This window comes from Pristiophorus japonicus, chromosome 5 (assembly GCF_044704955.1).
Source record: "Pristiophorus japonicus isolate sPriJap1 chromosome 5, sPriJap1.hap1, whole genome shotgun sequence".
NCBI classification, from domain to species: Eukaryota; Metazoa; Chordata; class Chondrichthyes; family Pristiophoridae; genus Pristiophorus; species Pristiophorus japonicus.
In genome coordinates this window covers 41,000,879-41,025,396 of record NC_091981.1, presented here as the reverse complement: position 1 = coordinate 41,025,396, position 24,518 = coordinate 41,000,879, and the positions used below count along the sequence as shown (strand labels likewise).

At 47.1% G+C, this 24,518-nt stretch overlaps 1 protein-coding gene across 3 annotated transcripts in view; it reads right to left on the bottom strand.

Moving 5' to 3' along the window:
* Window positions 1-24,518, bottom strand: part of LOC139263787 (genetic suppressor element 1-like) — a 224,737-nt gene that overhangs the window by 22,775 nt on the left and 177,444 nt on the right. For all 3 annotated transcript variants that reach the window (XM_070879833.1, XM_070879835.1, XM_070879834.1), the window contains exons 10-12: window positions 23,895-24,007; window positions 22,818-23,097; window positions 9,364-9,480 (exon numbers count right to left, since the gene is read on the bottom strand). In XM_070879833.1, coding sequence (XP_070735934.1) covers window positions 9,364-9,480; window positions 22,818-23,097; window positions 23,895-24,007 — 510 coding nt within the window. The remainder of the gene's footprint in view (window positions 1-9,363; window positions 9,481-22,817; window positions 23,098-23,894; window positions 24,008-24,518) is intronic.

Below are 24,518 nucleotides of genomic sequence, written 5' to 3'. Positions count from 1 at the left end.
TCGCGTTTACCATGTTAACTCCCTGCTCCATCGCCACGTTGGGAGCAGAGTTGCGCGTGTATATGATTTTGGTTTCCTCCTCCCCCGCCATGAAGGTTTGAGCCATCAACGCCGCTGCTTCCATGGTCAAGTCCTTGGTTTCAATTAGCTTCCTAAAAATCCCGGCATGACCAATGCCCTCAATGAAGAAATCCCGTAACATCTCCCCTCTGCAGGCGTCTGTGAACTTACAGAGGCTGGCCAAGCGCCGAAGGTCCGCAACGAAGTCCGGTATGCTCTGCCCTTCCCGACGTCGGTGCATATAGAATCAGTGTCGGGCCATGTGCATACTGCTCGCTGGTTTGAGGTGCTCACCGATCAGTTTGCTGAGCTCCTCAAAAGGTCTTGTCCGCCAGCTTCTCGGGTACGAACAGGTCTTTCATCAGCGCGTACGTCTTAGGTCCACAGCTAGTCAATAGATGCGCCATTCGCTTGTCAGCCGCTGCCGCTCCCAGCCAGTCCTTCGTGACAAAGCTCTGCTGGAACCTCTCAACGAAATTGTCCCAATCCTCACTAACACAGTACCGTTCCTCTGTGCTACTGGTGACCATCTCGTGTGTAGCGTCTCTGCACCTGGTTACAAACTCACATGAGGCATGTATATATCAGACACGGTCACTCTGTGACCTTCACTTTATTCCCAGGACCAAAGAGTGTTGACCCTGGGTGGGACCTCCCCTTTTATACCTGGAAATCCAGGTGAGGAGTGTCTCCCGCAAGCTCACCCCGTGGTCAGGGTGTGCATTTCAAGGGTACAGGTACAGTGTGTACGAGTTACAGTTGCATAACTATTGTCATTGCAAGATGGTGAAATACATGACATCACCTCCCCCCTTTAAGTCTTTTAGTTTCAGAGGTTAAATCTATCGGGTGGTCGGCGCTCTCTCGTGGAGTGCCGCAGTTGTGGCTCTGGTGGCTGAGCCTCAGCACGCGTCTCTGTCACTTGAGGTGATTCCGGCCATCTGGGCTGGCCGCAGAGACTGTGCATGCTGAGGGCTGTCTTTGTTGCTCGTACGCTGGCAGTGGTGTGGCTGCTATCGCATCATGCTCTTCCTCCAGTTCCTCCGTGTCCATGCTGAACCTTGTCTTTACTTGGTCCAAGTGTTTGCGGCATATCTGCCCATTGTTTAGTCTGACCAACATGACCCTGTTTTCTTCTTTGCCAATTACGGTGCCCTCAAGCCATTTGGGTCCTAAAGCATGGTTAAGAACAAATACCGGGTCATCTATTTCTATACACCGCCCCCTTAAGCTCGGTTTGGGACTGGCGCTTGCCCTCAACAATATATGTCAGGTCTGGGTGAATGAGGGACAGCCGCGTCTTGAGCGTGCGTTTCATGAGGAGTTCCGCTGGCAGGACTCCCGTGAGCGAGTGCAGCCGGGACCCGTAGGCCAGCAGGAGGCGCGATAAGCAGTACTGAAGGGAGGGTCCTTGGATGCGTAGCATGCCCTGCTTTATGACTTGGACCACCCGTTCCGCCTGGCCATTGGAAGCCGGCTTGAACGGCGCTGTCCAGACGTGCTTGATGTCATTGCCTGACATAAACTCCTGGAATTCATGGCTGGTAAAACACGGGCCATTGTCACTGACCAGGATGTCCGGCAAGCCGTGGGTCGCGAAAACCGTATGCAGACTCTCCACTGTGATGGATGTTGTGCACGAGTTCAATATGATGCACTCGATCCACTTCGAGTATGCATCGACAACGATCAGGAACATTTTCCCCATTATCGAGCCAGCATAGTCTATGTGAATACGTGACCATGGCCTGGTGGGCCAGAGCCACGGTCTGATTGGAGCCTCCCTGGGGGCATTGCCAAGCTGGGCACACGTCGTGCACCTGCGAACCCAGTGTTCCAGGTCTGAGTCAATACCCGGTCGCCATACATGTGACCGGGCAATGGCCTTCATTAACACGATGCCAGGGTGCTCGCTGTGGTGTTCCCTGATGAACGCTTCCCTTCCTTTCTGGGGCATGTCTATCCGGCTGCCCCATAATAGGCAGTTAGCTTGGATGGAGAGTTCATCCATCCGTCTCTGAAACGGCCTGACTTCCTCGGGGCACGCTGTGTGTGTGGGCGCCCAATTCCCAGTCAGGACACATTTCTTTATCATGGATAGGAGGGGGTCCCTGTTGGTCCAGAGTTTGATCTGTCAGGCTGTGATGGGGGAGCCCGCAGTGTCAAAAGCCTCAACGGCCAATCCCATCCTTGCTGTCGGACAACAGGGATGTTAATGGCTTGTGGTCCGCCTCTAGCTCGAATTGTCTACCGAAAAGGTACTGGTGCATCTTTTTCACACCGTACACACGCGCGAGTGCCTCCTTCTTGACTATGCCATATCCACGCTCTGCCTGAGAGAGCGACCTGGAGGCATAAGCCACCGGTTGGAGTTGGCCGTCATCGTTACCCTCCTGCAATACACACCCAACCCCGTAGGATGATGCATTGCATGTTAAAACCAGTTTTTTACAGGGGTCATACAAAGTCAACAGTTTGTTGGAACACAGCAGGTTCCTCGCCTTATTGAAAGCCCTTCTTGACAATCCCCCCAAAACCATTCACAACCTTTACGGAGGAGCATGTGTAACGGCTCCAACAATGTGCTTAAGTTCGGCAGAAAGTTCCCAAAATAGTTCAAAAGTCCCAGGAATGATCGCAACTCCGACGTGTTGCCGGGCTTGGGTGTCCGGCGAATCGCCTCAGTTTTTAATTCTGTGGGCCGGATCCTGTCTGCGGCAACCCTCCTGCCCAGGAACTCGACCTCTGGGGCCAAAAACACGCACTTGGCCTTTTTCAGCCGCAAACCTACCCGATCCAATCAGCATAGTACCTCCTCCAGGTTGCGGAGGTGTTCCTCGGTGTCGTCTTGGAATACAACCATTCCAGGGATGGACTTGAGCAAGCTTTCCATGTTTCGCTGAAAGATAGCCGCTGTCGAACGAATGCCAAACGGACACCGTTGTAGACAAATAGTTCTTTGTGCGTCGTGATGGTGGTCAGAAGCTGGGAATCTTCCGCCAGTTCCTGAGTCATGTAGGCCAGTGAGGTCCAGCTTTGTGAACAGCTTTTCACCTGCCAGCGTGGCAAAGAGGTCCTCCGCTCTCGGAAGCGGGTATTGGTCTTGCAGCGACACTCGGTTGATGGTGGCTTTGTCGTCGCCACAAATCCTAACCGAGCCATCTGCTTTGAGGACGGGGATGATGGGACTTGCCCAGTCGCTGAATTCAACGGCCGAAATTATGCCCTCTCTGAGCAGCCTGTCCAGTTCACTTTCAATTTTCTCACGCATCACGTACGGCACCACTCTGGCTTTGTGGTGCACTGGTCTGGCGTCCGGAGTGATGTGTATCACTACTTTAGTGCCTTTGAATGTTCCGACACCGGGTTGAAAGAGTGACTCGAATTTTTGCAATACCTGCGAGCATGAAATTCGCTCCACGGATGAAATGGCGTGCACATCCCTCCATTTCCAATTCATCTCAGCTAGCCAACTCCTCCCCAAAAGCGTGGGGCAATTTCCCGGAACGATCCAGAGTGGCAGCCGGTTCTGTAATCCATTGTGCGTTCCCACCAAGTTTGCACTGCCCAGCACTGGGATGATCTTTTTGGTGTACGTACATAGCTGCGTCCCAATGAATTCTAGCTTGGGCCTGCTAGCTCTGTGTGACCATAGTCTCTCAAATTGTTGGCCGCTCATGAATGACTGGCTAGCTCCCGTATCCAGCTCCATGTGCACCGGGATGCCATTCAGTAAGACGTTCATCATCATGGGTGGCATTTTAGTATATGAGTTGTGGACGTCAGCCATATGAACCCGCTGAACTTCAGCATCTATGGCTTTAGCCCAGGCCTCATCCTGCATTGCAGACCCCTTGGCTGGTTCCTCTGTCTTGCAGACTAGCCTCACTACTGCCTTTTTGCACATCCTGACCAAGTGTCCACTGACATTACAAATCCTAAAGCTGGAACCTGCAGCTTTTGGCAGTGTGTCTACCCCCACACCTCTAACATGAGCTGAGATTGCTGTTAACAAAAGGACTATTCCCAGGCATTCCTCTCTGATGGCCTGTTTGGCTGTTTCTAAGCACTCTGAATAGTCCCATCACGGGATGCATTGTTCCTCGTGATGGTTTGAATTGCCGATCCCCTTTCCATTGTACCTGTTGCTGGTCCACCCTGGAGCTTGTTGCTGCCTGGGTGGTGTCAAGTTGCCCTTGCCTGCCTGCCTGGGCAGTGTCAAATTGCCCTTGCCTGCCTGCCTGGGTGGTGTCGAATTGCCCTTGCCTGCCTGCGGGGTTCTGTATTACTTTTACAACATTGACTCCCTGGTTCATCGCAATGTTAAAACCAGGGCTGCTTGCATAAATTAGCTTGGTCTCCTCTTCCCCTGCCATAAAGGTCTGAGCTATCAACGCCGCCCCTTCTAAAGTCAGGTCCTTAGTCTTTATAAGCTTCCTGAAAATGCCGGGATTAATGCCCTCGATGAACTTAGAGACTGGCCAAACGCCGCAGTTCCGCCACGAAGTCTGAGATGTTTTGACCCTCCCGACGCCGGCGAGAGTAGAACCGGTGCCAGACCATGTGTACGCTACTTGCTGGCTTGAGATGCTCACTGATCAGCTGGCTGAGCTCTTCGAAGGACTTGTCCGCTGGCTTTTGGGGTGAGAGCAGTTCATACATCAGCGCATACGTCTGTGGACCACAGCTGGTCAGTAGATGCGCCCTCCACTTGTCAGCCACTATCTCTTCCAGCCAGACCTTTGTGACAAAGCTCTGCTGGAATCTTTCGACAAAGTCGTCCCAGTCCTCACCCACAAAGTAGCGTTCCTCTGTGCCACCGGTGGCCATCCTCGTGGTTTGGTGATTCCCATTTCTCGTCGCCAGATGTAGTGTCTCTGCACCTTGTTACAAACTCACACGAGGCATGTATATATCAGACACGGTCACTTTGTGACCTTCACTTTATTCCCACGATCAAAGAGTGCTGACCCTGGGTGGGACCTCCCCTTTTATACCTGGAAACCCAGGTGAGGAATGTCTCCCACAAGCTCACCCCCTGTGGTCAGGGAGTGCATTTCAAGGGTACAGGTATCGTGTGCATGAGTTACAGTTACATAACTATTGTCATTGCAAGATGGTGAAATACATGACATTATGAGTCATTGATTCCCGTTTCTCGTCGCCAAATGTTGTGTCCTTACACACTATTGTAAATCAACACGAGGTACATTCTGCAAACAAGGTCACTCTGTGACCCTAATTTATTCACTTTATTCACAGGACCAAGAAGTCATGACCCTGCGTGGGACCTCCCTTTATATACCTGGATGACCAGGTGAGGAATGTTTCCCACAAGTTCACTCCCTGTGGTCAAGGTTTGCATTTCTTATGTGTATACAGTGTACAGTGTTGTTACATCAAGGTTACAGTTACATGAAGGTTACATACATGACAGTCATTTCTCCCAGAGTGGCCATAAACATAGCTGGTGTGAAAAATGAAAATGTTAATTTGATATAGTAAAGGGTGCTCTTGTGAAGTTAGATTTGAGACACTGGGAGCTTTGCTTTCTCTGGCCCAAGTTATATCATAAATTTGAGTTTTGATGCTAAAACTGAGTGCAAAACATCTAAATTCTTCCATAGGTTAACCCAGGCTGTTTAAGGCAATGTGTCTTTCTTTTCTTATTGAGAAACAATTACATAATTAAATGGGAAGATTAAACATGGCTCTGTACGTTGTCAGAGCTATAAGAAATGCCACCATCAGTACTGCTTTCAAACATTGTTATCCTTTCGTGCTTGTATCTTATAGCAGCCAAGTGAATGATGATTTGTTCCTACATGTCAACATCAGGCAGTATGCGAAATAACTTCCCTGCACTTCTTCACTGAGAAACAATGGGGTAGAAATGTGTCCTGAGTAGTAGCATAAAACAGGCCACTGACATCAATAGATCCGAATACCAAGCGGGGCGTGTAACAGGCGGCCTGTGCTCTATCGCCAGTTTGGTATCCCTGCCCAAGTTGAATTTTGCCCTCATAATATTCTCACAAACCTGTCTATCTCTGAACTTGCCAAAAAGTTCATTAATAAAGGAACAACCAAAATGATTATAATAAGGCTTTCTGCTTACTTCACAAGCCACTTATCTCAGTGACATTATGACCTCTTAACAATGAGGCATTCATTTTTTTTTTTAACATTGGCGGTGTGGCATGTAGCTTCCAGCCCTGCCAGCATTAATCAACAATAGAACACAATTATCAGAATATTTCTAGGACCATTGGGTGTCTTATATTACTTTGCCTGAGGCTTAGCTGCCAGTTCCTCATGACAATGAACTGTAACAACTTTATTTAGCACATATACTGGCAGAGATACACACATGCGCACAGGCACACACACACACACACACACACACACAAGCACGTACAGACACAGACACACAAAGACACACTCACAGGCATGCACAGACACACATACACAGGCGCACACACACAGAATATTTCTAGAACCATTGGGTGTCTTACATTGCTTTGCCTGAGGCTTAGCTGCTGGTTCCTCATGACATGGCAAAGAGTAGGGGTAAATGGGTACTTTTCAGAATGGCAGGCAGTGACTAGTGGGGTACCGCAAGGTTCTGTGCTGGGGCCCCAGCTGTTTACATTGTACATTAATGATTTAGACGAGGGGATTAAATGTAGTATCTCCAAATTTGCGTATGACACTAAGTTGGGTGGCAGTGTGAGCTGCGAGGAGGATGCTATGAGGCTGCAGAGTGACTTGGATAGGTTAGGTGAGTGGGCAAATGCATGGCAGATGAAGTATAATGTGGATAAATGTGAGGTTATCCACTTTGGTGGTAAAAACAGAGAGACAGACTATTATCTGAATGGTGACAGATTAGGAAAAGCGGAGGTGCAACGAGACCTGGGTGTCATGGTACATCAGTCATTGAAGGTTGGCATGCAGGTACAGCAGGCGGTTAAGAAAGCAAATGGCATGTTGGCCTTCATAGCGAGGGGATTTGAGTACAGGGGCAGGGAGGTGTTGCTACAGTTGTACAGGGCCTTGGTGAGGCCACACCTGGAGTATTGTGTACAGTTTTGGTCTCCTAACTTGAGGAAGGACATTCTTGCTATTGAGGGAGTGCAGCGAAGATTCACCAGACTGATTCCCGGGATGGTGGGACTGACCTATCAAGAAAGACTGGATCAACTGGGCTTGTATTCACTGGAGTTCAGAAGAATGAGAGGGGACCTCATAGAAACGTTTAAAATTCTGACGGGTTTAGACAGGTTAGATGCAGGAAGAATGTTCCCAATGTTGGGGAAGTCCAGAACCAGGGGTCACAGTCTAAGGATAAGGGGTAAGCCATTTAGGACTGAGATGAGGAGAAACTTCTTCACCCAGAGAGTGGTGAACCTGTGGAATTCTCTACCACAGAAAGTAGTTGAGGCCAATTCACTAAATATATTCAAAAGGGAGTTAGATGAAGTCTTTACTACTCGGGGGATCAAGGGGTATGGCGAGAAAGCAGGAATGGGGTACTGAAGTTGCATGTTCAGCCATGAACTCATTGAATGGCGGTGCAGGCTAGAAGGGCTGAATGGCCTACTCCTGCACCTATTTTCTATATTTCTATGACAATGAACTGTGACAACTTTATTCAGCATATATATTGGCAGAGACATACACACGCGCAGCATACAGGGGCACACACACACACAAAAGCACAGACACACACACACACTTGCATACTTTGAGTTTAGCTGTCCACTAAGAAAATACACACATTCTTCACTTTGCATACCTGTGCAGCTGGATTTACTGAGGGACATCAACTCCATTTTAAAGATAATCAATTCCCCGTGGAATGAAGGATCAGCAGAACACTATGAAACATCTCCAGCACAACCATTTTTGAATACATTCCAAAAATATTTTTATTGGTGTCTGATGAAAATCAGTGGAAGGGAATTAAATACAAGCTGTCTTCAATTGTTGGAAATGGTGAAGCTATACCATCATAGTGCTCCAAAGCATTAAGTACTAAAGTTATTTCTTAACCATGTTACAAAAAAACCCACTATCATTATCATATTGTGGGAGTTGCTGGTGTGATTTGGCTGCTGCGTTTCCCACATTACAACAGTGACTACACTCCAAATGTACTTCATTGACTGCAAATCGCTTTGAGACGTCCGGTAATCGTGAAAAGCGCGATATAAATGCAAGTCTTTCTTTCTTTTATCAGACAAGTCTTTTCTGCCTGGGAGACCTACAAAGCCAGATCTCCATGATGGTGTTTTAATGCTGCTAGAAATGGGTATACCTCCTGTCAGTGAGAAGATACCCTGAACGTCTTTGTTTCAATATTTTTGAAAATTAATTTCTCTTCAAGCTCTTTTATTTTCTTCTCTTTAGCTCTCCCTGTGCAACACATCATTCCTTAGCTACAGTGGCCATCACAAGAACCTATTCCCAAGCATTTGTCATTGCTTCTCTAGAGCAGGTCCCAAGAAAGGATCTGGCCTTCACTCGGATTCCTGTGTGGAAGATCCTGGCCTCTGGTCTGCATCACTTCCAGACAGACTTGCAGGGATTGTGAACTTGTCATATGTGAATCATTGACATGGACCTGTGCGGTACAGCTTCCGAGCACAGCATACTGGAGCAGAAATGTTTCAATAAACATTTGAACATATATTAACAGGATAACACAGTGGCTAGGATTCAAATACCAAATTGTCACATCATGTAAACATCTTGCAGTGTCTTGTTAACAGGCCGTACAATAGAAATCTGCAACATTTGAATGTTCTTGTCTAACCAAAACACAAAAAACAGTAAGTCCTGGGAATGCACAGCAGATCTTTTGGCATCTGTTAAGAGTAAAAACAAGGTAGATTTCAGGTATAACCCTGTACAAGTTATTTCCTTTGTTTTCTAGTTGTAGTGAAATTGTAAACAGGAATATAAGAGATAGGCTTATGATTTCATACAAATAGCAAACAAAGGAAATCCTTCCCCTTAATGAGGAATAAAGGGAGAAAATAAGGAAAAAAAATAACGGTCACATAATGTGATCAAAAAGTGTTTACCTGCCACTCCTGTAAAGACAACAATGCTGTGATGATACAATCTATACGTCAGATTATGAAATAAAACGTATTTTACCACATAGAACTAATCTGGCTGCAGGCAAACAGAAAAGCAGCCACAATGATCCATGCCATTACCTGTTTCTTCCAGTATGATCACTATATTTAGAACTGAAATATTGGGAACATTACTGCACAATCAGATGATTCCTACCTGAGCACAGAGTTGGTTCCTCGTTAGACTGAGCTGAATCTGAAGGTTGTGACTGTGTTTGAGAAGTGCACTTTTTCTCAGCTTTACTTAGGAGCTTCATCAAAGTCTCTTCAATATCTGTAATATAATAGTTTTACTTTACTATGCAATACTATTTATGATTAAAATAATTAAATAGAATAAACTTTTCTCTGAGGTGGGAGAATTGCTTGAGGATTGAAGGGCCAAATCTTTATCACACAACTATTAAGTGGATCTTGGATGATTAAATTGCTTTTGAATCAGGCAGTGTCATGATTAAATGCTACATCCAACTCCCAATGTATTTGACATTACTTGGAATCCTTTGATCACACCATTTACACCTCATTCACTTCAGTCAGCTGTGGCTCAGTGGGTAGCACACTCGCCTCTGAGTCAGAAGGTTCTGGGTTCAAATAAAAATCTAGGTTGACACTCCAGTGCAGTGCTGAGGGAGCATTGCAATCACACTGCTGGGAATGTATTATAGGCCCTCAAACAGTCAGTGGGAGATAGAAGAGCAAATATATAGGCAAATTTCAGAGATGTGCAAAAACAATAGGGCAGTAATAGTAGGGTATTCCAACTACCCTAATATTAACTGGGATAGAATCAGGAGTACTGATTCATTAGCTGAGGGAGGGCGGTAGGTAGTCTTCAGCAGGAGGTTTCCTTGCCCGTGTTTGACCTGATGCCATGAGACTTCATGGGGTCCGGAGTCAATGTTGAGGACTCCCAGAACCACTTCCTCCCGACTGTGCCACCACCTCTGGTGGGTCTGTTCTGCCGGTGGGACAGGACATACCCAGGGATGGTGATGGAGGAGTCTGGGACGTTGGCTGAAAGGTGTGATTCTGTGAGTATGACTATATCAGGCTGTTGCTTTACTAGTCTATGGGACAACTCTCACAATTTTGGCACAAGTCCTCAGATGTTAGTGAGGAGGACTTTGCAGGGTCGACTGGGCTGGGTATGCCTTTACTGTGTCCGAATCTAGTGCCTAAGTCAATGCCGGGATGTGCATCTGGTTTTAATCTTATTGCTTTTCATAGCGGTTTGTTGATTGCTAGGCCATTTCAGAGGGCAGTTAAGAGTCAACCACATTGCTGTGGGTCTGGAGTCACATGTCGGCTATGCAGCAGATTTCCTTCCTTAATTAGTGAAGCAGATGAATTTTTACGACAATCTAGTGGTTTCATTGTCATCATTACTGACACTAGCTTTTTATTCCAGATTTATTTAATTAGCTGAATTTAAATTTGTGGCGGGATTTGAAGTCCCATCTCCGATCATTAGTCCAGGCCTCTGGATTACTAGTCCAATAACATAACCAGTATGCTACTACCCTGGTTCTGGACTTTAATTTTAGGGAATGAAGCTGGGCAGGTGGAAGGGATATAAGTGGGAGAGCATTATGCTGGTAGTGATCGTAATTCAGTTAGATTTAGCACAGTTATGGAAAAGGACAAAGATAGACCAAGAACAAGAGTTTTTTATTCGAGATAGTCCAATTTTACTAAGTGGAGATGTGATTTAGCAAAAGTGAACTGGAAGCAGCCACTTATAGGTAAATCAATGTTAGAGCAGGGAGAGGCATTCAAGCAGGACCCTCTTCTCAATCTTCCTCACTGTCATGCTCCACCTCACAGTTGATAAGCTCCCCCCCCTGGAGTGGAACTAAACTACAGAACCAGTGGGAAGCTGTTGAACCTTTGCCGTCTCCAGGCCAGGTTCAAGAACACTCCAACCTCTGTTGTCGAACTACAGTACGCGAATGACGCCTGCGTCTGTGCACACAAGGAGGCTGAACTCCAGGACATAGTCGATGTATTTACCGAGGCATATGAAAGCATGGGCCTTATGCTAAATATTAGTAAGACAAAGGTCCTCCACCAGCCTGTTCTCGCCGCACAGCACTGCCCCCAGACATCAAGATCCACGGCGTGGCCCTGGACAACGTGGACCACTTCCCCTATCTCGGGAGCCTCCTATCAATAAGAGTAGGCATTGACGACGAGATCCAACACCGCCTCTAGTGCCCCAGTGCAGCCTTCGGCCGCCTGAAGAAAAGAGTGTTTGACGACCAGTCCCTCAAGACTGTCACCAAGCTCATGGTCTACAGGGCCGTAGTAATACCCGCCCTCCTGTATGGCTCAGAGACGTGGACCATGTACATTAGACACCTCAAGTCACTGGAGAAATACCACCAGCAATGTCTCCGCAAGATCCTGCTAATCCCCTGGGAGGCCAGACGCACAAACATTAGCGTCCTCGTCCAGGCCAACATCCCCAGCATTGAAGCACTGACCACACTTGATCAGCTCCACTGGGCAGGCCACATAGTTCACATGTCAGACGCGAGACTCCCAAAGCAAGCGCTCTACTCGGAACTCGTCCACGGCAAACGAGCCAAAGGCGGGCAGAGGAATCGTTACAAGGACATCCGCAAAGCCTCCCTGATAAATTGTGACATCCCCACTGACACCTGGGAGTCCCTGGCCATAGACCGCCCTTAGTGGAGTAAGTGCATTCGGGAGGGTGCTGAGCTCCTCGAGTATCATCGCCAAGAGCATGCAGAAATCAAGCGCAGGCAGCGGAAGGAGCGTGCGGCAAACCAGGCTCCCTTTCCCTCAATGACTATCTGTCCCACCTGTGACAGAGACCATGGTTCTCGTATTGGACAGTACAGCCACCTAAGGACTCATGCTAAGAGTGGAAGCAAATCTTCCTCGATTCCGTGGGACTGCCTATGATGATGAGTGAGGGTTCAGAGCAAATATGTTCCCACAAAGAAAAAGGGTGGGACTCCCAAATTTGGAGCCCCATGGATGTCAAGGCGCATACAGAGTAACATAAGGAGAAAAAGGGAAGCTTTTGTCAGACATTATGAGCTCAATTACTGCAGAAAGCCTAGAGAAGTATAAAAAGAGCAGGGGTGAAGTTATAAAGGAAATTAGGAAAGCAAAGAGAGGACATGAAAAAATATTGGCAAGTAAAATCAAGAAAAACCCAAAGATGTTTTATAAATACATATAGAGCAAGAATATAACTAAGGAAATGGTAGGGCCTATTAGAGATCACAAAGGTAACCTGTGTGTGGAGGTGGAAGACGTGGGCATGGTTCTTAATGAATACTTTGCATCTGTTTTCACAAGAGAGGGATGATGCAGACATTGTAGTTAAGGAGGAGTTTGAAATATTAGATGAGATAAACATAGTGAGAAAGAAAACATTAAGGGGTTTAGCACCACTGAAAGTAGATAAATTGCCAGGTCCGGATGAAATGTATCCTAGGCTATTAAGAGAAGCAAAGGAGGAAATAGCAGAGGCTCTGACCATTATTTTCTAGTCCTCTCTGGCTACAGGCTTTGTGCCGGAGGACTGGAGGACTGCTAATGTTGTACCATTGTTTAAAAAGGGAGAAAGGGATAAACTTAGTAATTACAGGTCAGTCAGCCAAACCTCGGTGGTGGGAGAATTATTGGAAGAAATTCTGAGGGACAGTAATAATCGTCATTTAAAAAGGTATGGATTAATCAAGGACTATCAACATGGATTTGTTAAGGGAAGGTCATGTCTGACTAACTTGACTGAATTTTTTGAGGTGGTAACGAGGAGGGCCGATGAGGGTAGCCCGTTCAATGTAGTCTACATGGATTTTAACAAAGCTTTTGACAAGGTCCCACATGGCAGACTGGTTAGAAAAGTAAAAGCCCATGGGATCCAAGGGAAAGTGGCAAGTTGTATCCAAAGTTGGCTCAGTGTCAGGAAGCAAAATGGCCGACGGGTGTTTTTGTGACTGGAAGGCTGATTTCAGTGGGGTTCCACAGGGCTCAGTACTAGGTTCCTTGTTTTTTGTGGTATACATCAATGATTTAGACTTCAATATAGCGGGCATGATTAAGAAGTTCGCAGATGATACAAAAATTGGCCATGTGGTTGATTGTCACAAAGAAAGCAGACTGTGGGACGATATCAATAGACTGGTCAGATGGGCAGAAAAATGGCAAATGGAATTCAATTCGGAGAAGTGTAAGGTAATACATTTGGGGAGGACGAACAAGGCAAGGGAATAACCAATACTGAAAAGTGGAGCAGAAAAAAAAAAGAGATCTTAGAGTGCTTGTCTACAGTTCCCCTGAAGGTAGCAGGATAGGTAGATAAGGTGGTTATGAAGGCATATGGGATACATTCCTTTATTAGCTGAGGCATAGAATATAAGAGCAGGGAGGTTATGCTGGAACTGTATAAAACATTAGTTAGGCCACAGCTAGAGTACTGCATGCAGTTCTGGTCACCATGGGCCCAAGTTTCGAGCCGCGCCTAGAACGGCGAAGTCCCGACCTGGACGCCGGTTTTTCACGCCACAAAGTGCGCCTAAAAAAATCTCAGTATTCTCCACCTCCCTGCAGCAGCAGCTGTAGGGGGTGGAGCCAGGTCCCTGCGCTGAAAACAGTGCCGGGACCTCTGCATATGTGCGCTACAGTGGGCACGCAAGTGCAGTAGCTCCAGGCGCCCGAAACTGTGTGGGAGGGGCCGAACCACGCAGCCCCTAGCCCTGGCCGAACGGCCTCACTGGGGCTGCGTGAATAAGGCTCCTCCCACGGATAGCTCCTGCTTCCTCCCAACCTGACTCGACTCCCGCTTCCCGCCCCCGGACCGGACCCGACCCCTGCTCCCGCCGACTGGACCCGACCCGACTCCCGCCCCCCCCCCCTCCGCCCCGGACCCGACCCGACTCCCGGTCCCCCACCCCCCACACCCGACTGAACCCGACCCGACTCCCGCTCTCCCCCGCCCCCGGACTGGATCCGACCTGACCTCCCTCTCCCCGACCTGACCTCCCTCTCCCTCCCTCCCTCCCCCCGACCCGAACCGAACCGACCTCCCTCCCACCACCCCCCCGACCCGACCCAACGCCACCTACCTGTAAATCTGGTGCTGGGGAAGGGCCCTGCCCGAAGTCTCGGGCCCGGCCCGTTCAGCCTTCCTTCCCCCACCCCATCTCCTTCCCCACCCCTATCTCCTTGCCCCCCATATCTCCTTTATCCCCTTCTCCCCCCCTGCCCCCTTCTCCCCCCCTCCCCCTTCTCCCCCCCTCCCCCTGCTCCCCCCCTCTCTCCCTCTACCCCCCTCCTCTCGCTGTCAGAAACACAGACACTGACAGACAGAGAATGAGAGACACACACAGACAGACAGAGAGATAGAGACACTGACAGAGACACACTGGGGGGCGGGGGGGCATCCCAGCACGCTGTTGGAGGGCTCCCGGTGCTGCAGTCGGTAAGTAGAAAATGTTTTATTTATTGATTTAAAAAAATATATTTCTTATTAATTTTTTTGATTGATTTATTAGTTGATTTATTGATGTATTTAACATTTATTATTGATGATGGCTCTTTATTTGTAAAACTGAAGTGTTTAATGTTTGTAAACTTCCCTTTAAACCCCCCCCCCACCATTCCCTACGCCTGATTTGTAACCTACGCCTGATTTTCTAAAGTGTAGACAAGGTTTTTTCGAGCGTACAAAAATCTTCACTTACTCCATTCTAAGTTAGTTTGGAGTAAGTTTTCACTGATGAAACTTTGAAAACAGGCGTAAGTGGCCGGACATGCCCCCTTTTGAAAAAAAATTCTGTTCCAAAGTGAAACTGTTTTAACTGACTAGAACTGGAGCAAACTAAATGACGAGAATTCCGATTTCTAAGATACTCCGTTCTACACCAGTTGCTCCTAAAAATCAGGAGCAAATCATGTGGAAACTTGGGGCCCACATTACAGGAACGATGTGATTGCACTAGAGAGGGTACAGAGGAGATTTATAAGAATGTTACCAGGATTCGAGAATTTTAGCCATGAGGAATGATTGGATAGGCTGAGGTTGTTTTCTTTGGAACAGAGCAGGCTGAGGAGAGATTAACTTGACGTGTATACAATTATAAGGGGCCAAGATAGAATGGATAGGAAGCACCTATTTCCCTTAGTAGAGAAGCCAATAACTAGGGGCCATAGATTTAAAGTAATTGGTAGTAAGAGTAGTGGGAGTTGAGGAGAAAGTTTTTCACCCAGAGGGTGGTGGGAATCTGAACCTCGCTGCCTGAATGGGTGGTAGAGACAGAAACCCTCATCACATTTAAAAAGTATTTGGATATACACTTAAAGTGCCATAACCTACAAGGCTACGGACCAAGAGCTAGAAAGTGGGATTAGGCTGGATATTTCTTTTTCTGCTGGCAGAGACAATGGGCTGAATGGCCTCTGTTAAGTATGTATGTAAACCTCACCAAAATGTAAGACTTGCCACTAGGGAGGACACCTGTGGGAGACCTAAAGGTCACCCTGTGCACCCTGGAGCAAGCAGGTATACAAGATGATTCACCATGCTGCTTCTCCACTCTGGAGTCTGAATAAAGAGACCAAGGTCACAACAGTTTGAGCTTGCAATATAGTCCTGTGGATTTATTCTGAACGTAACAAATTGCCGACAAGTAACGGATCACGAACTTTCACGCGGTAATGGCTGTCGTTGGTATTCTTGAGAGATTTGTTGAGGATGATGATTGGGAAGCCTTAGTTGAGCGCCTTGACCAGTACTTTGTGGCCAACGAATTGGACAAGGCTGAAACGGCGATCAAGCGCAGGGCGATTCTCCTCACCGTAAGTGGGTCTTCGATATAGGGCCGCCTCAAAAATTTGCTGGTACCGGTCAAATCAACGGACAAGTCTTACACAGAGTTGTGTACGCTGGTTAGGGAACACCTCAAGCCAAAGGAGAGTATCCCGATGGCCAGGTATCGCTTTTACTCGTACCACCGCTCCAAAGGCCAGACATGGCGAGTTTTGTCGCCGACCTAAGATGCCTTGCGGGACAGTACGAATTTGCAGGATCCTTGAGGGAAATATTGCGGGACATTTTCGTGCTTGGAATTGTTCGCTGCTATCTGCCGAATCCCTAGATATGAGCAAGGCCATCACAATAGCCCAAGCCTTCATATCCACGAGCGATAACATGACACAGAATCTAAGCTTACCGGCAAGTACTGTTAATAAAATGTTTTCAGAAGGCAGAACTGTACAGGTCAGGGTCCACATGACTGCAGAGGCCAGACCTAGGCGTAGAGTAACTCAGAGTCCGCTGTGGGGGCGTGAATGCGTATCAATTAGCATCATTTTGGCGCTGCAGGGGCAGCCATAGAGCTCATCAATGTCGATTCAAGCCCTATGTGTGCAAGGGCTGTGGAACAATGGGGCACCTCCAGCGAATGTGCAAACGATCTCTGACTCACCACATGGCAGAGTCAGGAGAGGACGACTGATCCAGCGAGGATCACACTGAACGAGCAGGGGAGGCAACTCAACCTGAGGATGAAGAGGAAGTGTATGGGATACACACCTTCACCACCAAAAGCCCTCCGATAATGTTAAAAGTTGAACTCAACCGCACTCCAGTCTCTATGGAACTAGACATGGGACGAGTCAATCAGTTGTGAGCCAGAAGGCATTCGAGAGACTGTGGGGCGATGAACCACAGCGACCCAAGCTGATCCCGATTTAGGCAAAGCTGCTCACCTACACCAAGGAACTGATACCAGTTATTGGTAGTGTGGACATAAGAGTATCCCATGAGGGAGCAGTGCACGATTTACCACTGTGGATTGTTTCAGGTGAAGGGGCAACAATGCTTGGTAGGAGGTGGATGGGGAAGATTCAATGGAAGGGGTATTCAACATTCAGGAAGAATAGAATAAAAGGAAAAGGAGGTGGGGTAGCATTGCTGGTTAAAGAGGAGATTAATGCAATAGTTAGGAAAGACATTAGCTTGGATGATGTGGAATCTATATGGGTAGAGCTGCAGAACACCAAAGGGCAAAAAACATTAGTGGGAGTTGTGTACAGACCTCCAAACAGTAGTAGTGATGTTGGGGAGGGCATCAAACAGGAAATTAGGGGTGCATGCAATAAAGGTGCAGCAGTTATAATGGGGTGACTTTAATATGCACATCGATTGGGCTAGCCAAACTGGAAGCAATACGGTGGAGGAGGATTTCCTGGAGTGCATAAGGTATATGGTTTTCTAGACCAATATGTCGAGGAACCAACTAGGGGGGAGGCCATCTTAGACTGGATGTTGTGTAATGAGAGAGGATTAATTAGCAATCTCATTGTGCGAGGCCCCTTGGGGGAAGAGTGACCATAATATGGTGGAATTCTGCATTAGGATGGAGAATGAAACAGTTAATTCAGAGACCATGGTCCAGAACTTAAAGAAGGCTAACTTTGAAGGTATGAGGCGTGAATTGGCTAGGATAGATTGGCGAATGATACTTAATGGATTGACTGTGGATGGGCAATGGCAGACATTTAGAGACCGCATGGATGAATTACAACAATTGTACATTCCTGTCTGGCGTAAAAATAAAAAAGGGAAGGTGGCTCAACCGTGGCTATCAAGGGAAATCAGGGATAGTATTAAAGCCAAGGAAGTGGCATACAAATTGGCCAGAAATAGCAGCGAACCCGGGGACTGGGAGAAATTTAGAACTCAGCAGAGGAGGACAAAGGGTTTGATTAGGGCAGAGAAAATGGAGTACGAGAAGAAGCTTGCAGGGAACATTAAGACGGATTGCAAAAGTTTCTATAGTTATGTAAAGAGAAAAAGGTTAGTAAAGACAAACGTAGGTCCCTTGCAGTCAGAATCAGGGGAAGTCATAACAGGGAACAAAGAAATGGCAGACCAATTGAACAAGTACTTTGGTTCGGTATTCACTAAGAAGGACACAAACAACCTTCCGGATATAAAAGGGGTCAGAGGGTCTAGTAAGAAGGAGGAACTGAGGGAAATCTTTATTAGTCGGGAAATTGTGTTGGGGAAATTGATGGGATTGAAGGCCGATAAATCCCCAGGGCCTGATGGACTGCATCCCAGAGTACTTAAGGAGGTGGCCTTGGAAATAGCGGATGCATTGACAGTCATTTTCCAACATTCCATTGACTCTGGATCAGTTCCTATCGAGTGGAGGGTAGCCAATGTAACCCCACTTTTTAAAAAAGGAGGGAGAGAGAAAACAGGGAATTATAGACCGGTCAGCCTGACCTCAGTAGTGGGTAAAATGATGGAATCAATTATTAAGGATGTCATAGCAGCGCATTTGGAAAATGGTGACATGATAGGTCCAAGTCAGCATGGATTTGTGAAAGGGAAATCATGCTTGACAAATCTTCTGGAATTTTTTGAGGATGTTTCCAGTAAAGTGGACAAAGGAGAACCAGTTGATGTGGTATATTTGGACTTTCAGAAGGCTTTCGACAAGGTCCCACGCAAGAGATTAATGTGCAAAGTTAAAGCACATGGGATTGGGGGTAGTGTGCTGACGTGGATTGAGAACTGGTTGTCAGACAGGAAGAAAAGAGTAGGAGTAAATGGGTACTTTTCAGAATGGCAGGCAGTGACTAGTGGGGTACCGCAAGGTTCTGTGCTGGGGCCCCAGCTGTTTACATTTTACATTAATGATTTCGACGAGGGGATTAAATGTAGTATCTCCAAATTTGCGGATGACACTAAGTTGGGTGGCAGTGTGAGCTGCGAGGAGGATGCTATGAGGCTGCAGAGTGACTTGGATAGGTTAGGTGAGTGGGCAAATGCATGGCAGATGAAGTATAATGTGGATAAATGTGAGGTTATCCACTTTGGTGGTAAAAACAGAGAGACAGACTATTATCTGAATGGTGACAGATTAGGAAAAGGGAAGGTGCAACGAGACCTGGGTGTCATGGTACATCAGTCATTGAAGGTTGGCATGCAGGTACAGCAGGCGGTTAAGAAAGCAAATGGCATGTTGGCCTTCATAGCGAGGGGATTTGAGTACAGGGGCAGGGAGGTGTTGCTACAGTTGTACAGGGCCTTGGTGAAGCCACACCTGGAGTATTGTGTACAGTTTTGGTCTCCTAACTTGAGGAGGGACATTCTTGCTATTGAGGGAGTGCAGCGAAGATTCACCAGACTGATTCCCGGGATGGTGGGACTGACCTATCAAGAAAGACTGGATCAACTGGGCTTGTATTCACTGGAGTTCAGAAGAATGAGAGGGGACCTCATAGAAACGTTTAAAATTCTGACGGGTTCGGACAGGTTAGATGCAGGAAGAATGTTCTCAATGTTGGGGAAGTCCAGAACCAGGGGTCACAGTCTAAGGATAAGGGGTAAGCCATTTAGGACCGAGATGAGGAGAAACTTCTTCACCCAGAGAGTGGTGAACCTGTGGAATTCTCTACCACAGAAAGTAGTTGAGGCCAATTCACTAAATATATTCAAAAGGGAGTTAGATGAAGTCCTTACTACCCGGGGGATCAAGGGGTATGGCGAGAAAGCAGGAAAGGGGTACTGAAGTTTCATGTTCAGCCATGAGCTCATTGAATGGCGGTGCAGGCTAGAAGGGCTGAATGGCCTGCTCCTGCACCTATTTTCTATGTTTCTATGAACTGGGAAGACCTCTGTGTACCTTCTTCGGCGAACGACGTCTCCCCTTCTCAAAGGCTGAGCAAACCCCCACCTTCAGCTAAACCAGGCATCGAAGTGCTGATCCATTTGTGGACCCCCGAGGCACAGGCCACTCATCACGAGGAGGTGAAGATCAACTGAGCAGCGGTACAGGCGCGGTACCCACCACCCGAAGCCGACGACCTCTTCGCGACGATGGAAGAGGCTCCAGTTCGACCATGCAGAGTGGGACACCGGCCGAAATGATCCAAATGAGTCTCCCCGACGTCAGAGGCCAAATCCCTGGGGAGGAAGAGCGTGGCAGTTGGCATCACGGACACGGGCGAGAGGGCGTCCAGATCACGGGACAAAGGTGCATCCAGACCATGGGACAAGAGCGCGTCCAGACCAGGGGAGGTCGCCACAATGGAACGGAGGAATGTGTCGCCCAGCAAGGAAGACGACTGGATTTGGGGCAAAGGTAAAGGGGCGGCTGCTGAGAAGGCCTGGAACCCACTGCGTTCCAATAAGTTGTTTGCACTATGTAACCCATGTGAGCGGTCTTTCGCGGCCAATGATGTACCATTATATGGGGTCGGGGGTACCTTACAACAAGCCAAAGTAGCGGGCGAACTCCAACCAGTTGTATATGTATCTAACAAAGTATTCGTAGCAAGTGATGTGTTACCGCACGGGGTCAGGAGTGTTGTAGAGCAAGCAAAAATAGTGGGTGAGCCCCAAACTAGTGATCATGTATCCAATAAGTTAACCAAGGCAGCAGCCTGTACTCACGGGACTAAAGAGACGTACCAAAGAGTGTCCCAATATGTGCTCGAGTCAGACAAACTGCTCATCCCACAAGTTTGGGAGAGCAGAGGCACCATTATCGATGCGTTGTTTCAAGAATGTCTAACACTGTCTGTGCACTGTAACATGATCCGCCACAGGCCAGGCACTGAAAACGGCACTAATGCCCTCAGTTGGCTACCGTTGCCCAACACTGGGATGGAAACGGCGCAGCCTTCAGACCCACCGCGGTCGTGGAAGTGCTAGAAAGTGAGGGATCAACCATAATGGCCCCCCAGCTTAGGACCTAGACCAGCCAGGATCCCACGTTACCGCCTGCCAAAGGTGAACCGCTCGACGGGATGTGGCAACCTATCCATCGCAGAGACGGAAGACCCATCCCAATGTTGCAAAGTAAGGCAGGGCGGCTACACACAGTTGGTGGTCCGGGGCCCCCATACTACGGCCCAAGGTCCACGGGGACCACTAGACCTCCCACCACTACCGAAAGTCTCAAGGCCATTGCGGCCATCCTGGGTTTGCTAGACCTCCGGGTCAGCGACAATAGTCCGGAGCAGGCAGCCCAAATCACTAAACCTGGCATCATGCGCATCACAGTCGACTCCCGACAGACCCGGCTATCCTGGGTGCTACCCAGTCACCAGACAGAATCACTCAGAACCGAGCCTTCCGCATGCCATTAGCAGAGAATGCACCATAATTGCACGGCCCCTCCACGTGACATCAGAATAAGTGATGTAGACCATATTCAGGGCCCCAATTGGGCCACTAGCACCGCATTATCCAAGGTGGGGAATGGAGTGTATGTGATGAAAACGGAGCATTTGATTGTGAAACCATGTACTGGGCTAACGAGTAAAGCATTTGGACCAGACCAAACTGTGAACTACAGATAACCAGGAACCACTATGAAAGGACCTGGCCCCCAGCGACCCACTAACACAATCGATCTCGCTGTCAACCACGAAGATGAACCCACCACGTCAAGACTTAGAAACATAGAAACATAGAAAATAGGTGCAGGAGTAGGCCATTCGGCCCTTCTAGCCTGCACCGCCATTCAATGAGTTCATGGCTGAACATTCAACTTCAGTACCCCATTCCTGCTTTCTCGTCATACCCCTTGATCCCCCTAGTAGTAAGGACCTCATATAACTCCTTTTTGAATATATTTAGTGAATTGGCCTCAACAACTTTCTGTGGTAGAACCCAGGTGATCGACCCGGGGACGCAGGGCGCCAGATTGCCTCAACTTGCAAATAACTTGTACATAAGACTTTGAGGGTGAGTGATGTTATGTATGTATGTAAACCTCACCAATATGTAAGGCTTGCCACAAGGGGGTGAAACCTGTGGGAGACCTAAAGGTCATCTGTGCACCCTGGGGCAAGCAGGTATAAAAGGCTTCTCCTATGTTGCTTCTCCACTCTGGAGTCTGAATAAAGAGACCAAGGTCACAACAGTTTGAGCTTGCAATACAGTCCGAGCTTGCAATACAGTCCTGTGGATTTATTCTGAACGTAACAGCCTCCTTCTGTGCTGTAAACATCTATGATTCTATGATCTGTTATGTACGTTAGACAACTTGTACCATTTCCTTATACCACAGAGGTACGAGGGTGGCTTGTTAACTCTGAGATACAATATCCCAGTCACTTCCTACACAAGGGTGAGTTTCAATTCAGGAGGCAAGGACTTGCATATGGAAACTGCCTTTTCTGGTATGTATGTGTAAACAGTGTGGGGACAGGACCTCCAGGCCACAGAGTAGTGAAGTGGCAATGTAAACAAAGAGGTAAAATAGATATATTGACCAGGATATTTATGGTCAGATTCAATTATTTTTCTATGCAAGGCAAGTTAAAAACTTTCTGTTCACACCATTTTAAGATAGAATAAACATTAATCAAAATTTTCAGTGCCAGTTGCAGAAAAAAAGAGAAATTGGGTTCAGAAAAAGTGATGTTACTCTCTTCCTGCACTTACCCCACATTTATTCAGAGGCCAGGCTCTTGGCTAGAAAAGATTGTGAACAAAAGAAAGACTGCTCATTGTAATGTCCATTTATTGTTCAATTCAATCTGTCATGGGCTAATAACTCTCATTTGCAGAAGCTGTGATGTTACTTTAATATTGTGTTTACCCACCTTTCCTCTGTGCTGTGGTCAAGTGCTTTAAGTCGAAGAGTGCAAGAAATCGTTTCTTTTCCTCAAAATCTGCTGCCTTGTTCAGTTCATCTGGAGAGTGGTTGATAGAACGGACATGAGGAGGAGGAGGAGGAAGAGGAAAGTGCTGTTTCTTCTCTAAACAAAGTGGGGATGGGCTGCGTTCTCTCAACATCCTGCGACGCTTCTTCATCTTCTGCTGTTTGACTTCTTCTTTCTTGCTCTGAGTGGTCAGACCCACAGCCCCAAGGAACATCATTTTCTGTGATGGGACGTTAAGTAGATAACAGAAATCATTTTAAATTAACATATCTGTGTGACTACCTAGAATGAGCACTGATGACTGTAGGATATGAAGGTGATGGCATTGATTGGCAAAATTCAGATGTGAGTAATAGCTGCTTGCTTGAGGCACCAGAGGAGAAGGGACTAGGGGAGATAGTTAGTGAGATAAAAAAAAAACAATGGAGGAGTTAAAATGTGGCAGAAGACATATTAAGCACTGATCCATTGTGCACCAATCAGAAATGTGGCTTCATGACCTTTACAGTATTTTCCCGACAACTTCCTGTCCACCCAAGAGAACCCAAATAATTTAAACACTTTTAAAGAGGTGTTCCAGCACACAGATATAATAACATTATACAACAGTGAAACAAGAACATAAAAACAAAAGATGCCCCCAAAATAAAATCAGAGGAAGAAATCTCTATTCTCCTTTGATAGACGTAAGGTCACTGTTTCATGTGAATGATTTTTTTTTTAGTAATAATTACTTGATAATTTATTGTCGAATAGTTGAGTTTTAGAAGCACATAAAATATAAGTTAAAGGTTGGACGGATGTGTGTGTTTTCAGTGCTTATGGTTGCTATTAACATATTTTATTTTATGAGATTACATTTGTTGTTGATCTAAATGTTTTACAGGAAAATACCAAGAACTAATAGGAAGACACTTAATGTCATAATCTCCAGAAACATCCTAAATTAACTGTGGTTACACAGCGAACATGTTGATTTGTCCAATCACCACTTACATGAGATTGCTGTGCACCTACCCTAGGCGTGTCATCTAGCTTGAGCGGTGGTCGTTCTGCCAGTCTGCGTATCCCGTGTCTTATCTCTCCTTTGCAGACTGCTCCATCTGAAGAACCACGGCCCAAATGCTGTCCTGGGATGAGGAAATCAATAAAGAGAAATAAGTGCATCATAAAAAGTATGTGCAACGTCAAAAAAAAACATAAATTTGAGTTATAGGCACTCAACCTCTATCGCAACACTTCTGTATCAAATTATGAAAAGGTGTAAATTAAAAACAAGCAGCACTAAAGTCTTTTCAATTTATTCACTATCGTTGTTACATCAATCTGACACAGCCTAAACAGCTCGTTTACATCTAGCACACTCATGAGTCGGATGGCATACTCAATGCAGCTTGGCTTATTTTGTTTCACTCACCGGCTTGCTGACATGTATCCTCATACACAATGGTGCCAAAATCCTTGGGGCCTGGGGCAGAGATCCGACATAAAATGAGCGGGAGAGGACTAGCGGAGGAGGGAAAATATGCAGGACCCAGAAATCCTGAGTGTCTGCCCCAATGGCATCTCCTTGGGGTTTTCTGCTGGGGGCAGGGGTGGGAATGTGGAAGATGGTCGTTTCAGCCACTTCCCTGATGAACT